The sequence below is a fragment of the Dermacentor andersoni genome, chromosome 4 (genome assembly GCF_023375885.2).
Source record: "Dermacentor andersoni chromosome 4, qqDerAnde1_hic_scaffold, whole genome shotgun sequence".
Lineage (NCBI taxonomy): Eukaryota > Metazoa > Arthropoda > Arachnida > Ixodida > Ixodidae > Dermacentor > Dermacentor andersoni.
Window position 1 is genome coordinate 94,709,986 of NC_092817.1, and position 13,170 is coordinate 94,723,155.

The 13,170-nt window shown below is 43.4% G+C and overlaps 1 protein-coding gene across 1 annotated transcript in view; it reads left to right on the forward strand.

Annotated features, from left to right (window-relative positions):
- pic (DNA damage-binding protein pic) overlaps window positions 1–12,829 on the forward strand; it is a 58,766-nt gene extending 45,937 nt beyond the window's left edge. The window contains exons 20-22 of the mRNA XM_050183497.2: window positions 983–1,085; window positions 8,233–8,356; window positions 9,705–12,829. Coding sequence (XP_050039454.1) covers window positions 983–1,085; window positions 8,233–8,356; window positions 9,705–9,788 — 311 coding nt within the window. The 3' untranslated portion in view covers window positions 9,789–12,829. The remainder of the gene's footprint in view (window positions 1–982; window positions 1,086–8,232; window positions 8,357–9,704) is intronic.
- Window positions 12,830–13,170: the final 341 nt, after the last annotated feature.

Here is a 13,170-nt window from a genome sequence, read left to right on the forward strand (position 1 = left end):
AAGACACAAAAGGACATAGATGAATGCTAAATGGTAGACCGTGAAACTGGATCCTCTGCCAAAATACTACAGCTTCCAACATACGTGGAGCTCAGCTACCCACGCAGTGCAGCAAGTGTGATTAAATATGCTTCTTTCTGCATGCTTGTTGAGTGGCTGTTTATCAAACCAGTGCTCCCGCTTAAAGCTGGAAAGCTTCTTACTCATTGTGAGCACATTTTTTTAAACAGATTTATTCATAACATAGTGTATTATGCTGACAACACTCGTATACTGAGATTTTGGTGGATGTTAAAGAACCCCTAGAGGTTAAAATTAATTCAAAGGCACCCACTACAGCATCCCTCATAGACAGAAGTGGCTTAGGGATGCAAAACACCATCACTCAATCAATGTGCTATTGGTACTTACCGTAAAAACTGGACTATAGGTCGGACCGGAATATAGGTCGATCCCCCAACTAACGAATTCTAAAAAGGAAAAAAATCTTTTTCAATGGAAAAAGTACCGAAAGACACCCTTACCTTGAAACAAATGTGACTCATGCACAATAGTGACAGTATTTATTTAAATGCTGATCGCATGTGCACCCGGCCAATTTTTAACAGTATCGCGCGACCATTGACCCGCGTGCTTGTCAGCACCTCATTAACGGCACTGAGCGGCGAAACAAACTAGATACGCGCATGTGTACACGTGCGCTTACTTTCGCTATTTCACCGCTCCGTGCCGTGATAATAAGGTGCTGACAAACACGCGGGTCGATGGTCGCGCGATACTGTTAAAAATTAAATATGTTGAGATTTGGTCAACCTTGCTGATTTTCCTGTTTGACGCTGGCTGGAGCTGTTTACGTGTTACCTCAGAAAATGCAGATTATCAGCTTGCACCTACTTAACATTTTGAGCTTAGGTTTCTGGTTGCTGTTTGGTGCGTTCTCTAAACTGCATAACTGCTGCTGCTTTTTCTTTTTTGTCATTAGGTCTTGTGGCCCAGCTGCCTTCAGACTTCTACAACTTCCTCCTTGAGGTCCAAGAAAATCTTACAAAAGTGATCAAGAGTGTGGGAAAAATAGACCACGCCTTATATCCTTTTGCCTGGCTAAATTTAGTCCCTGTGGTAGATGGGAACAGGTTACTGTAATTACAATCATGCTGCATTTAGGCAAATAAGCGAGATGTTTTTCTTGAAAAACTGCACAAGGTAGGAAGAATATGCTTGCAGTCCTCCACTAATGTCACTTGCAGCACTTACTTGCCTGGATAACATTTGACTGTCACTTGAACAACTCGGTTTACCTCTTGAGGGTAACTGCTATATAAATACTGTAACAGGGATACTGTATTAACTCAATTCTAATGTGCCCTCGACTGTAACGCGCACCCATATTCTATGACCCAACCAAGGCAAAAAAACAAACGCCCTCGATTGTAACATGCACCCGTTTTGCCATGACAAAAAAAAAAAGAGTCCTTTACAGTACTGCGCACCTCATTATTTCATACAGAAATACAACTTTCTCTCATTTGGAAAAACAAAGATTTACTCCCAATACCCTAAAGTTACAACAAAGAAAGTCGCAGTTTCGCCGGAACGCAAAGCATAGATTATTACGATAGCAAATTAGTACCGTATTTACTCGCATAATGGTCGCACTCACGTAATGATCGCCCCCCTGAATTTTTTCGTCAAAATTTGCTTTTTTAAGTTTCCCATGTAATGATCGCACCCCGAACTTGCTGCAGCGATATGTCGTGTGCCAAGTCTAGCTAATAATGATCGCGCTTACCATCTGTCGAATGCTATGCGAACGACTCTTCAAGACAAACCAAGTGGTCTGCACGCACCAAACATTCTTAAGCAGATGCCCCACTTCATTCCTTTCATCACTTTCCACACTTCCATGACAAAAAAAAAAGCTGTAGCCAAACTTGCCTTTATTATGTGTAAGCTTTATAATAGTTGTGATCAACAACAACAACGGCAACAACAGCAACAACAAAAAAGGCGCCTTTCGAGCAGCAACAATAGCAGCCACGTTTACACTGATATGTTAGAAGTGTACCCTATTCATACGCCGACCCTTGTAACACAGCTAAGATGTTCGCCCACCCTTAGCGGAAACATGCCATATTAGGATAGTAGTGAAGACAGATGCCGCAGTTTCCGCAGCATGCCTGCCATGTGTTCCTATGTCACTGGCAGCTAAGTGCACCCATCTGTTTCTGTCTCCTCAAAGTGGACATGGCTATGTTATTGCCACTAACTTGCCGTTATGAACGATATTATTCATTACTGATATGGAAGAAACTGTTTTAATGCACGTAATGTACTCGCAAGAAGAAGAAAAATCGCGTTCGGCTTGCTCCATCGGCCACCTTTTTTGTTTTGGTGAAAAATATATATATTTTTTTTTTTTGCGGGAAATTTAACTCTCGTAATGATCGCACTCTTGAATTCGCGTCAGTTTTTTTCTTCTTTTTTTTACACAAAAGTGCGATCATTATGCGAGTAATTATGGTAAACAGCTATACGAAAAGTAAGGGGTTTTATTGGCCGTGCAAAGTGTTAAACATTCGCTTACTAACTAAATCAAGCATGGTGTCACGCGTGCACAAGCAAACCTGAACGCGTCTCACTCAACGACCGCAGAAACTTTTATCAGAACACCGGAGTGAGAAAGGGCAGTAGCAGGAGCAAGCGAATTGACTTTTGTGCGGCCTCTCACTTCAGTGTGAACTAAGCAACGAGAACATAGCGCGATGTGCCTCCACAGCAGCTGCCGGAGTAGAACCCCTCTCCTGTTTTCACCAGTCGCGCATGCAAGTTTCAGGAACTCAGAGCACCCGTGATGCGGCCAGATTTCCGCCTGTCTAAGCACACTTGATCACTTTCCTTTTAATTGCGCCATCGTGATGAACACTCGGCGTGTCTTCGCAGTCGGCACTTCCATGATAATAGAGCAAACACAGAAAACGGGAAGACTGACGGTGGACCAACCTAAGCCATGGTGTTAGAAGAATAGGTTCTCAGACGACGCTGGGGCCGCTGGTAAAAAAGGCATCTCACTATTGGTGGTGTTGCACGTCTGCACCGCTGCATGGCAACACATGTTAGGAGGCTGAACAAACGGGAAAATTTGAATGTGTAAGCAATTGTAACTGTACGCAAAGTGCGTTGAAGGAAATTAAAACACATTTTTTCACTGTTCCTACCCTTCACTGTAATCGGTCGAATCCCTTGGGCGCCGTAACAGATGATAATGACTGACAGTTCAGTCGCACCACATACTCTAGCAGACGGCCAGACGGCATGTGTCGATCGTTAGAAGCGATCAACGACAAGTGCCGCAGGCAGACAATAAGCTATTTGTTTAGCAATGTTTGCTTCGGAATTGAGCAATCTATCATCGTCGTTCTTGATAAGCGCTTAAAAATTCAGACGAACAGTCTGGATCGCAAGAGAGGGAAGGGTGGTCTGCATCTCGAGCTGCGACATTGCCTAGTGGAGACGGATTCTAGGCTAGAAGTGATTCGCACCAGACTGCAACAGCAGGTTTTGCATGTGCAAAGGCAGTTTCCATGTTCAGTGAAAAGAGTTGACTGCATGGTTCGCAAGATGCTCTCGAATGTGGGCACCAAGTCCTGCAACCAGGAGAGCATGGGTGGGAGAAGCACTGCAACTTGAAGTATGTCATAAGTTTGTTGACATGAGTGCACAATCAAATTTAAAAGGGTCTGACCCTGAGCTTGTTGGTAACGCTTCATTACGGGGAAACAGCGTGAAAAGAATTTGGACAAGACGGACAGTCGTTTTCCTGTTTGTCTTTCTTGTCTGGCTTTTTTTTTTTTTTTGCTGTTTCCCTGTAATGAAGCAGTGCACAATAAATTTGTTATTGTCAGCACGTCCACAAGAGCAAATTTGAGAAATGTGGCTAAGTTGCACGTCAAAAAAGCCCAGGTGGACATAAATAATACCGGAGTCATTCGCTACGGTGTACATCCTAATCAGAGTGTGGTGTTGGCAACCAAGTTTCCCAAATTAATTTTTTTCTAAGTTTAGAATAATTCATTCAAGAGTACGCACATTGATACCATGGATTCCACGGCAGCATGGTTTATAAGGAATTAGCTGTCTCTCAATTCGTGTCTTCTAGAATTTGCAACTTCTGCATAGAATCTTATGCGAAACGTGCGATGCATCATTTTTATTTGAGTATAAACAGTGAAATATATGAACATTAACTTACTTTATTAGGTGGAGGTACTTCTATTTATTCAGAAACTAATCATACGCAGCACTCTTCAGAACACTGCTTCATATGAAATGAAAGGAATGCCGCATATTGTGAATAATAGTAGCGACGGTTTGTTGAAGCAGAAGTAACGAAAGTAAATTAGGTTACTAGTGGATTCAGCAAGAGATGAGCTGTGACTGCTGACTGAGAGAAATACTATATGCTTTTGTTTAGAAAAGATAACAAAGCACCTCAGCAATCGTAAATCACATTTTAAGATATTGTAACACAAAGACAGTTGTTTAAGGTTTGTCGCAAAATACAGTAGCAGGCACTCTAAAGTTATTATAAACACAGGCTGCAAAGCATGCTCCCACCATGGTGGCCAGGGAATGTCTGGACCTGGGCGCACCAGCCCCCTACAACTCCCTAGTCGCGAGCACCTCCTAGTGGTGGCCGAACATTAGTGAATGCACCGCGCACATCCGTCGAAGTGCCTGTTCTTATACCGTGGCCTAAGCACACGTACTACAGCACATGGAGGAAGCTACGGCAGCTAGGCTCTAAGCGTGTCTGAGGTGGACATCTTGAAATGCCACTGGCGATACAGTAACACAGATTTAGGGTCGTACTCGATTCTAATGCACACGAAATTTTTGGACCCGTTTTATCAGTAAAAAAGTGCGCATTAGATTTGAGTGAATACGGCAAGTTTCAAATGGTCAGACTGCTAACTTGAAATAGTCTACCTTGTTGGAAGGATGGACCAGTGCCTTAAAGTTGCTGCAACTTCTTGGCACCCACTATAACTGTTTCTCTAGATCACTATGGTAGCTAAATGTGTCTATGCTTCATCTTGTTTAAAGGGGCCATGAGATGAAATTTTTGAGCGTGAATTGTGCATTTCATGTTAAACTGTATGCATCCCACAGCAGGCTGGCAAAATTTGAGCGCATTCGGTGTGATAGAAAAGTTGCATTTAAATTTTAGTTGAACTGTACAGCACTTTGGCTACGCTAAGTGGTGACACAATGCATTGACACACCCAGAAACGGCATTTTTGGGCAACAAAAGCTGGTCTCGAAGGCCATGATTCGTGTGTACTGCGAACACTGGAAGTGATTGCAGTATCTAGAAATATGTCATGGCCACAATGCATCGTTTTGTTTTTGCCTGTGTCTCTGGTGGTTTGCTGCTGCGCCATTGGATACCAGAGCATGTGGAGCAAGACGTTTGATGTGGTCCTGCACTGTTTCAGTGTAGACTACACAGTAGTGGCCCCCGATTTTGTGATGTCACACAGTGTCAAACAGTCACTGTTGGTAGGAGGGGATTAGAAGCAGCTATTTCATATTGAAATTTTGAGTTAAAATGTGTGCGAGAGCCCTGTTTTTTTTGTGCGTATAACCATACTGGGCCCTCTACTCTCAGTTACAATGATAAACTGAGAATAGTCGGACAACCGTATCATGGTCTTAACGGCAGTTGCTGACACCCATGTGCTTTGTTCATTCACGCATGCTGTTTATAGTTGTGGGAGTCACAGGAACTGAATTCTATTGTGTTATTAATGTAGCAGCATAAGCTTTTCAAACGTGTAGAATGATTGACACCAACCTTCGTACAGTTCAACACCTTTATAAGGGAGTGTTTGGGGCTTCTGAAATCATTTACTGTACAGGTCACTTCATCATAAAGGTCACGCGCCGCATAGCTCACAGTAGAACTGGGACAGAATTATTCCTTTGTTATACACGTCATTTCGTTGTAGAGGCACTTGACTGTTATTGTGTCGCTTTGTTTTGCCAGCTGAAGATCACCAGACTTTCTGTCTCTTAAAAAATTGCAGTAGATTCAACAAGTTGGAATCTATGGACCGATTTATTCAGGGTGTTGCCATTTTGCAATCACAGCACCGTCTATCGTCCAGCGCCATGCTGGTATGTGGGATTGCGCTGGAGGGTGCACGGCGAGCGTGCTGTTGATGATGAGTTATAAGTTTTTGCGCTTCCCCGAGAGGTGTCAACAAGTTTCTTGGATTGGGAAACTTCTTAGCGTTTCGTCACATAGATTCTAGCTTCGATATAGCCACAATATTGAGTCGCAACGGGCCTAGAGGCACTCCCACAGCTCTGGCCACAATCGAAATAGGAGGCGAGTCAAGTCTGAACGTTGTCGATATATAACGTGTACATGTAACGTGTTATTATTGTATGTCTAGCCTTGAACTCTATTTAGGTATCACTCAGGTGACAACAATCAGAGGTGTCTCAATGTGTCATGCGGTGCGCCGCACAAGCGTACATTCCAAACCAGATTACTGCGAAGCTCCAAGGAAACACGTTTTGCTAGCTTTCGTGCTCCTAAAATTTTCGTAGTACGATTTTCTAAACATTGTTTATCTGGAACCCAGGCATCGAGCTTTACAAAATAAAGAACTGTAAAATAACTCGATCGAAAGGGCGGCTAACATGGATAAAATGAGCTGGTGACAGTGGCCGTGAATATGCCATGATCAACCAGACGCACACGACATGTTGAAAGATTATGTGCACTCTTAGATCTCAAATGGTGCCTGTACGTGCAAGAACACCTCGCCTACTCAAGAAAGTTGAAAAACAAAGAACTACTCTTTGTAGCAGCAGATTTCTTTTGTGCAGTAATACAGGCGCGATGAGCGGTGTCGACAGCTTGCCGGCGAGATTCGGAAGCACGGGAGAGCCCATGTGAGCTAGGGCCGGCCGGCACACAGTAGGCGTGGCTTTGGTTACAGAATGGAAAAGAACACACCTTCATTTCTTAGTCACATACTGTTTTCATAATACGTCCTTGGTCAACCTCTGCCAGAATGTTGCTTGCCAAGCGTGATAATCTTAGAACATGTTTGAACAGAATAAGTTTAATGTGCGTGCACGAAGAAATACTTAACTTCTTCCATTCGCACTAGTTGACCGTCTCGAATGTGCGCCTTTCTTTCATATCCCAGTTTGATCATGGGTGCCGAGTTCCAAGTTCGTCGCCATGTGCTCATTAGAAACAAAACCTTCCAAACAGACACACAATGGCGTCAAGTCTTTTTTGTTTATGCTGGCGATACACAGCAGACGCTTGTCTGCTATCGCAGCGGTAGTGTCCGCGAAGTTGCTGCGGCTGAAGATGCACTTCACGCTGGTTTCCGAAAGTTATTTTTACAGCCGAATACAGCAGAGTGGTAGCCCGTCAACCTTGAGTCACCTAACATTGCTGAAATCCCTGACAGAACACGTTAGACTCGCACTAATTCACAATTGAACCACTACCTTTCCAAGCTGCCACAGGGAGAAAACTGAATCTGTACATACCAGTGCAAGGAGGAGAGCGGCACGGCGCTCTGGTTCAAGGCTGCATTCCTCCTCGCCAATAAAACAGTCTACATTCAGCGGAGCTTTGTGTGATTGCATAAAGAGTTGTAACACAAGTACACATACACACGCACGTGCATGCACGCGCACGCACGGGCACATGAAAATTATACCGAGGTTTTTGTTAAGCAGAGTTGCTGACCACTAGCAAGTCCGACGGATGCCTTGAACGCATCATGGTTTCAGAGGCAGCATACGCATACTTATGTTGTGCAGTTCGAATCTATTCTATCCGCAAGAAGCATTACTGTGCAGCCACGGATGCATGAAGGTAATCTTTCTGGTTCTTTTTTAAATTTTTTTCCCCTGCAATGCCAGCGCCGTGGATGTGCGGAGGCAAGCCCCATCTTGTGGGGGTGCAAGGAACCCAGAGGCTTGTTCGGCGCTCATACTCCTCTGTGATTGGTTGGCCTATTCGACAAGGAAACAGCCAGGTCGCAGCACCCACGGTCACCAAACCTGGGGAGGGTCACAGAGAAAAGCTTCGCTTTTAAAAAATTGATGCATGTTAGTGAGTTGGCCCTGTGTCAAGGTAGATGAGTTTTTGTGCTTGTGTCATCATTGGAAAAGCTTCCTTGACAGTTTTCTGTGCACCTGGCGGTCGTTTTCAACGGAGAGGAAGACAGAACAGGCGATAGGTTTTATAGATGGCGACCTCATCGAGAGCTTTCTTGACCTCAGTCGGGACAAGATGCAGGAGGTTGTTCAAGGAATTCAGGTGAGCTTGTAGGTTGGAATGAGGCCGATGACGTTCACTGTGCTGCTGTGATGTGAAATCCCACCTCTGGAAGCTCTCTTAACACCAGCTGTCCCAAGTTGATCTTGCCACACATTCTGCATTCGAATGAATGCAATAAGTTTTGAAAAAGTTCAGAGAGAGTCAGAGGCAATTTGAGAACACTTTCTTTGGGCTCATGAAACAACCTGAGCATCCTTATCGACTGGTCCATTTATAGCGACATAAGTCGAATCCACTTCTGACAAACCCAGATATAACAATCTATCAACTATAACGACCACATTTCAGTGCATTTATTGGCCTTCTGTTATAATGAACACTCTGAACCCGGTCACGGTTTCCAAATACCAAAGCATAGAAGCGCCACCAAACTGGGCACACTGTAGCACCTGCCCCGCTACAGTCAGCAAGCTTACGTTCACGCTCCTTGAATTTGGCCTGGGTCAGCAGCTTCTTCAGGTCGAGCATTTTAGCAGGAAGTTTTCGTGTGGCCGCTCGGCGAGAATTGTTGTGACACAAGATGCTGATGCATGTTGAGCTCATGGGCCCTGAGTGACTCGAGACACATGTTGTCGTTTTAAGACGGTGATGGGAAACCGAAATGAAATCGAGCTGGTTGGCAATGCCATGATACGATGCCATGATGGTGCCAGCGCAAAACTTGACATTGACTTTGCGTCACCTGCAGCAGAAGACAGCAGTGTGTTTGGGTTATCGCCTATTAAAAGCATGCAGTATGCGTACAATGACACTATGCCATGCGCTATGAACCAGATAGGCAAAGTTGCATCTCGCAATTGGTTGGCAGCGATAGCTGGTAATGGCAACGTGCGAAGGCCCGTGAGGAAATTGGCTGTTACAGGAGTGAAAAGCAGAGTGCATGGCAACATTTTCATGTGACACTGGTGGGCACGCACTGCAGGGAAGCCAACCCAACAGGGGCCTACTGATCGTAGGGGCCTACTGATCTTGATTGTGCGTGCCTCACACTTGTTATTGTTTACATGGGATCTAGTGGCCTGAAAGTGTATCATACGAATGCAGTTTGTTGGCTTACTGAATGTTGTGGCCGAAATAACATGTTTGTCGGGGGTGTATTAACTGGTAAAAAAGAAGGCATAACTGTATTGGATTATTTGTTGTGTTCTCAGTCACAAATGTTGTATCAATGAGGTTCTACTGTACATGCATAGTTATTTCTACAGTGTCCTAATGTATTTCAGTAGCTTACTTGTTTCTGAATGTTTGACAGTGCCTGAAGTGCCTTTTTGGTACTGTAGTACTACTTCATTTTGAGACTTCAGTGATAGCTTCTTCTTGCTCACAGATGGACGACGGCAGTGGCATGAAGAGGGATGCTGGTGTGGACGACCTCATCAAAATCATTGAAGAGCTGAGCCGTATTCATTGAGAGTGCTTGTGTGTGTGTGTGTATGTTGTTTTTCGGGGCTTTCCCACGAACTGCGTCATTTGCCGTCACTAGCTGCCATGGTACTTCTATCATCACTATTCATCATTCTTAAAACACATCTGCGACCATTAGATCACACTTCAGTTTCCTCTCCCTTGAAGGCATAATTTATGCCTTTCTTCTTTTGAAGTCCATCTCCTCCCGAGCAGCTCAGTGCAGAAGAGTACTAGTTGGTTGTAGGAGCATTTTGCGTCCAGTTTGTTCACCTGATGATGCATGTGCTGAACCACAAATACAGGCTTGTCCACTTTTACAAGGAACACATTGTTAGTATTCCACTACTAATGATAGCATGTTAGGTATAACAAGAAAGCCAGCAGACATCTGTCTGCTGGATTTCTTGTTATATTTTTTAATTAATATGAATTCTTGTTATATATATTTTTATTAATATTCAATTTGTTATAATTTCTGTTTAGCCTTTCGTAAGTCAATAAAACTTTTAAGCTATATTGGGCTATGTATTGACTAGGTGTTTCCTCTAATAGTGGGCAACCCTGTACTTTGTGGTATGCATCAGCTAGAAAACAGATCACCTGCAATCCCTGCATGGCCCTTTACATTGGTCATGTAGCTTGATAGTTTTCAAATGCAGTAAGGAAATCAGTACCAAAAAATATTTGTGGAAAAAAGGAGGGTGTTGACAGCCATTGCTACATAACTTGGGGAGGAAGATGAAGAGCCGATGCCACCATGCTGACAATTTCTGAAGTATGTGTCAAAGCAGTTACAAAGGGAGTTTTTGAGGAAACTGGCACAGTTTGCCACTCTTTTTGAGGGGCATTTGGCTGAAGAAGCTGCAGCAGCTGCCAGTGTTGTAGAAGTCCGACTGGTATCACGCCGGTTTGCTTAATTCTAAAAGTTTCTCCTCCAAGTATATGTCTGGCGCAATTTTTAATTTCTGTGTACACACCTCTCGAGCTTCACTCAAGCATGTTAAATGTGGCTACTTGTGCATCTCCCCACCTGTCGGAGGTGTCGCAGTGCATAGTGTCCACTTACAGGTAAATCCCGGGGCGATTGGGTTTCGTTAAAGATTGTCGTCGACTTTTATGAAGTGCTTGGAAGCCATCATGTTGTACTTGTGATTCAGCAGAAGGCAAGTTGTGTGCCTTCTTGTCTTGCAACATTGATGTACAGTGCATGAAGACCTTGCATAGGACACTAGAACAGCAGAGCAGAGCAATCGATATGAAGCAGTGGCTAATTGGCCTTGAAGTACTTTTGCCCTTGTGTATATGTGGCCTCGTGTGCCATGTGCGGCTAGCAGCCACTGTCTGCTATCAGATTTTTTGCTGAAGAGCAATGTGGCACTCGACTGCTCTACACAACACAGTTGTGGCTTGTGCCACTTTATGAAAATTGCTTGCTCCTGCTTTCTATTTTGTCAACATCATTTCCTCTCTCTCACCACATGATTAGTGCAAGGATGTGGTGCTATTTTTAGGTGCCTATTTTTTAATGAAGCAATACACTGTGCACCCAAGATGTGCAAGATTTTATTTCGAAGCTGTGGCAAGGTGATCAGACTAAATTAACACATCTTGCCTTGTAGAAACTTGTGTAGGCGAGTTTTGCGAGTTTGTATAGGAAAGATCATACTCCAACTTGGGGGTGGGGCCCAATTGTAGAAAAATAGCTCACTGCTTGAAAATTAGGCTGTGCTATATTTAAATTCTTGTTGTTATGGTTACAGCATGCTTAAACATTTTGTCATTGTTATTGCGTTTCTAAACTTCCTAAAACCAATAACGAAAACATGCTGAGCTGGGCTGAGCGCAAAGAGAAGCTTAGTGGACTTGCGTCAAATTTGCTTCCCTTTGTCAATGAAAAAGGTTTCTGTTGGCTTCAGTAAACATTATACACGTTTATTTCCCTTACGATTTAGGAAGATCATTTACTTAATAAAAACACTCATGGTAAAAGTTTGCCCCTATTTACTATCCCACTCAGTTTTGACACCAAATACAATCTGCAGATGTGTCCACCTCAAGTCCAAGACTTCAGTTGCTGCTGCTGCAGTGTCTATTTCATAAGTTAATATAAGGTTAATAGCACAAGAATTGTGCTTGGCTCTTGAACTATCGTGCAAGTCTGGCCTTGCAAAGCATTCTGCACCAGTGCTAAGCCTGTTAGCAGTACAAGCACTAAGAGATGCAAATTTTGTGCAACTGGGCATCAGCATAGAGCTCCTGTATTTCGTATAACTACGCTGTAGAAAATTCTTTGTCATTATGCACTGTATCACTGTCATAGTTCAGTTCCATCACTGCCGAAATAATGTATACAAGTTTGATTTTGACATTTGAGAACAAATACAAGTACCGAAGGGTAGAGACTTGGACATGCTGGTGGTTCATGTTAAAATAAGAACAGAGCAAGAGACGGACAATCGAAGAAAGACGCGCGGCAGCGCTGTGTCTCTCTTTCCTCGTTTGTCCCTGTCTCTCATGCTGTTATAATTTTAAATGAGTGAACTACATTTCTGTAGCAGCTGGAGCAAGTTAGGTTTAACATCAGTTTCTGTTCTTTGTAATGTTGCACTCATTTATTTTTTATAGTTTGGCATGCACTTCTTGTGTTTCTCTTTAACATACTATACTCCATCGACCTGCGCTGTGCAGTGTATAATTTATGGCATGTTAGGCTTCACTTTGGCAAATGTATGCACGGTGGTGTTGCATCATTGCTTAAGGTCTTGGCTTTTAATGATGATTAAGTGAGCCCCCACTTACCAGTCAAAGTAATGGCCTATCAAAATAAATTGCAAGGCATTTGTTTGGAATGCACACATGCTATGTGTGAAGGTGCAGATTGGCGCAGAGCTGCAATTTTCCCAGTTTGTAAACAAGAGCATTTGTACAGATTTGTTTTCCTACTGTGCTTTTTATTCTTTCCGCTTGTGTTGTGTTCCCTTTCTTTCAGCTTGCACAGACTTGTGGAGAGTTAAAAAATAAAGGTTTATATGTTGAAATAATTCACATCAGAGTGCTGCCCCATCACCATTGCTTATTACTAAGTAGCCTTCCATGTTGCAGCAGGACGGCAGCTTGCAGCTGTCTTGACACATCCTTTTTACTGTGCTGTTGATTCATTTGGAGGTGCAGCATTAGGTGTTACTCCTTGCATTCTTGTTTTGGCAGCCCTTGAATTTTTGTTTTGGTATGCCAGGGTGACCTAAACTGCCTTCAAAGCAATTGCATTTATGTAGCTGGATGTGGTTGCAGTTTCCATCCATTTTTTTAAAGCAAAACTTCCATTACCGTGATTCGAACGTTGGGCTGCTAGCGCAGCAGCTCAATGTTCTGAACATTAGTCTTCA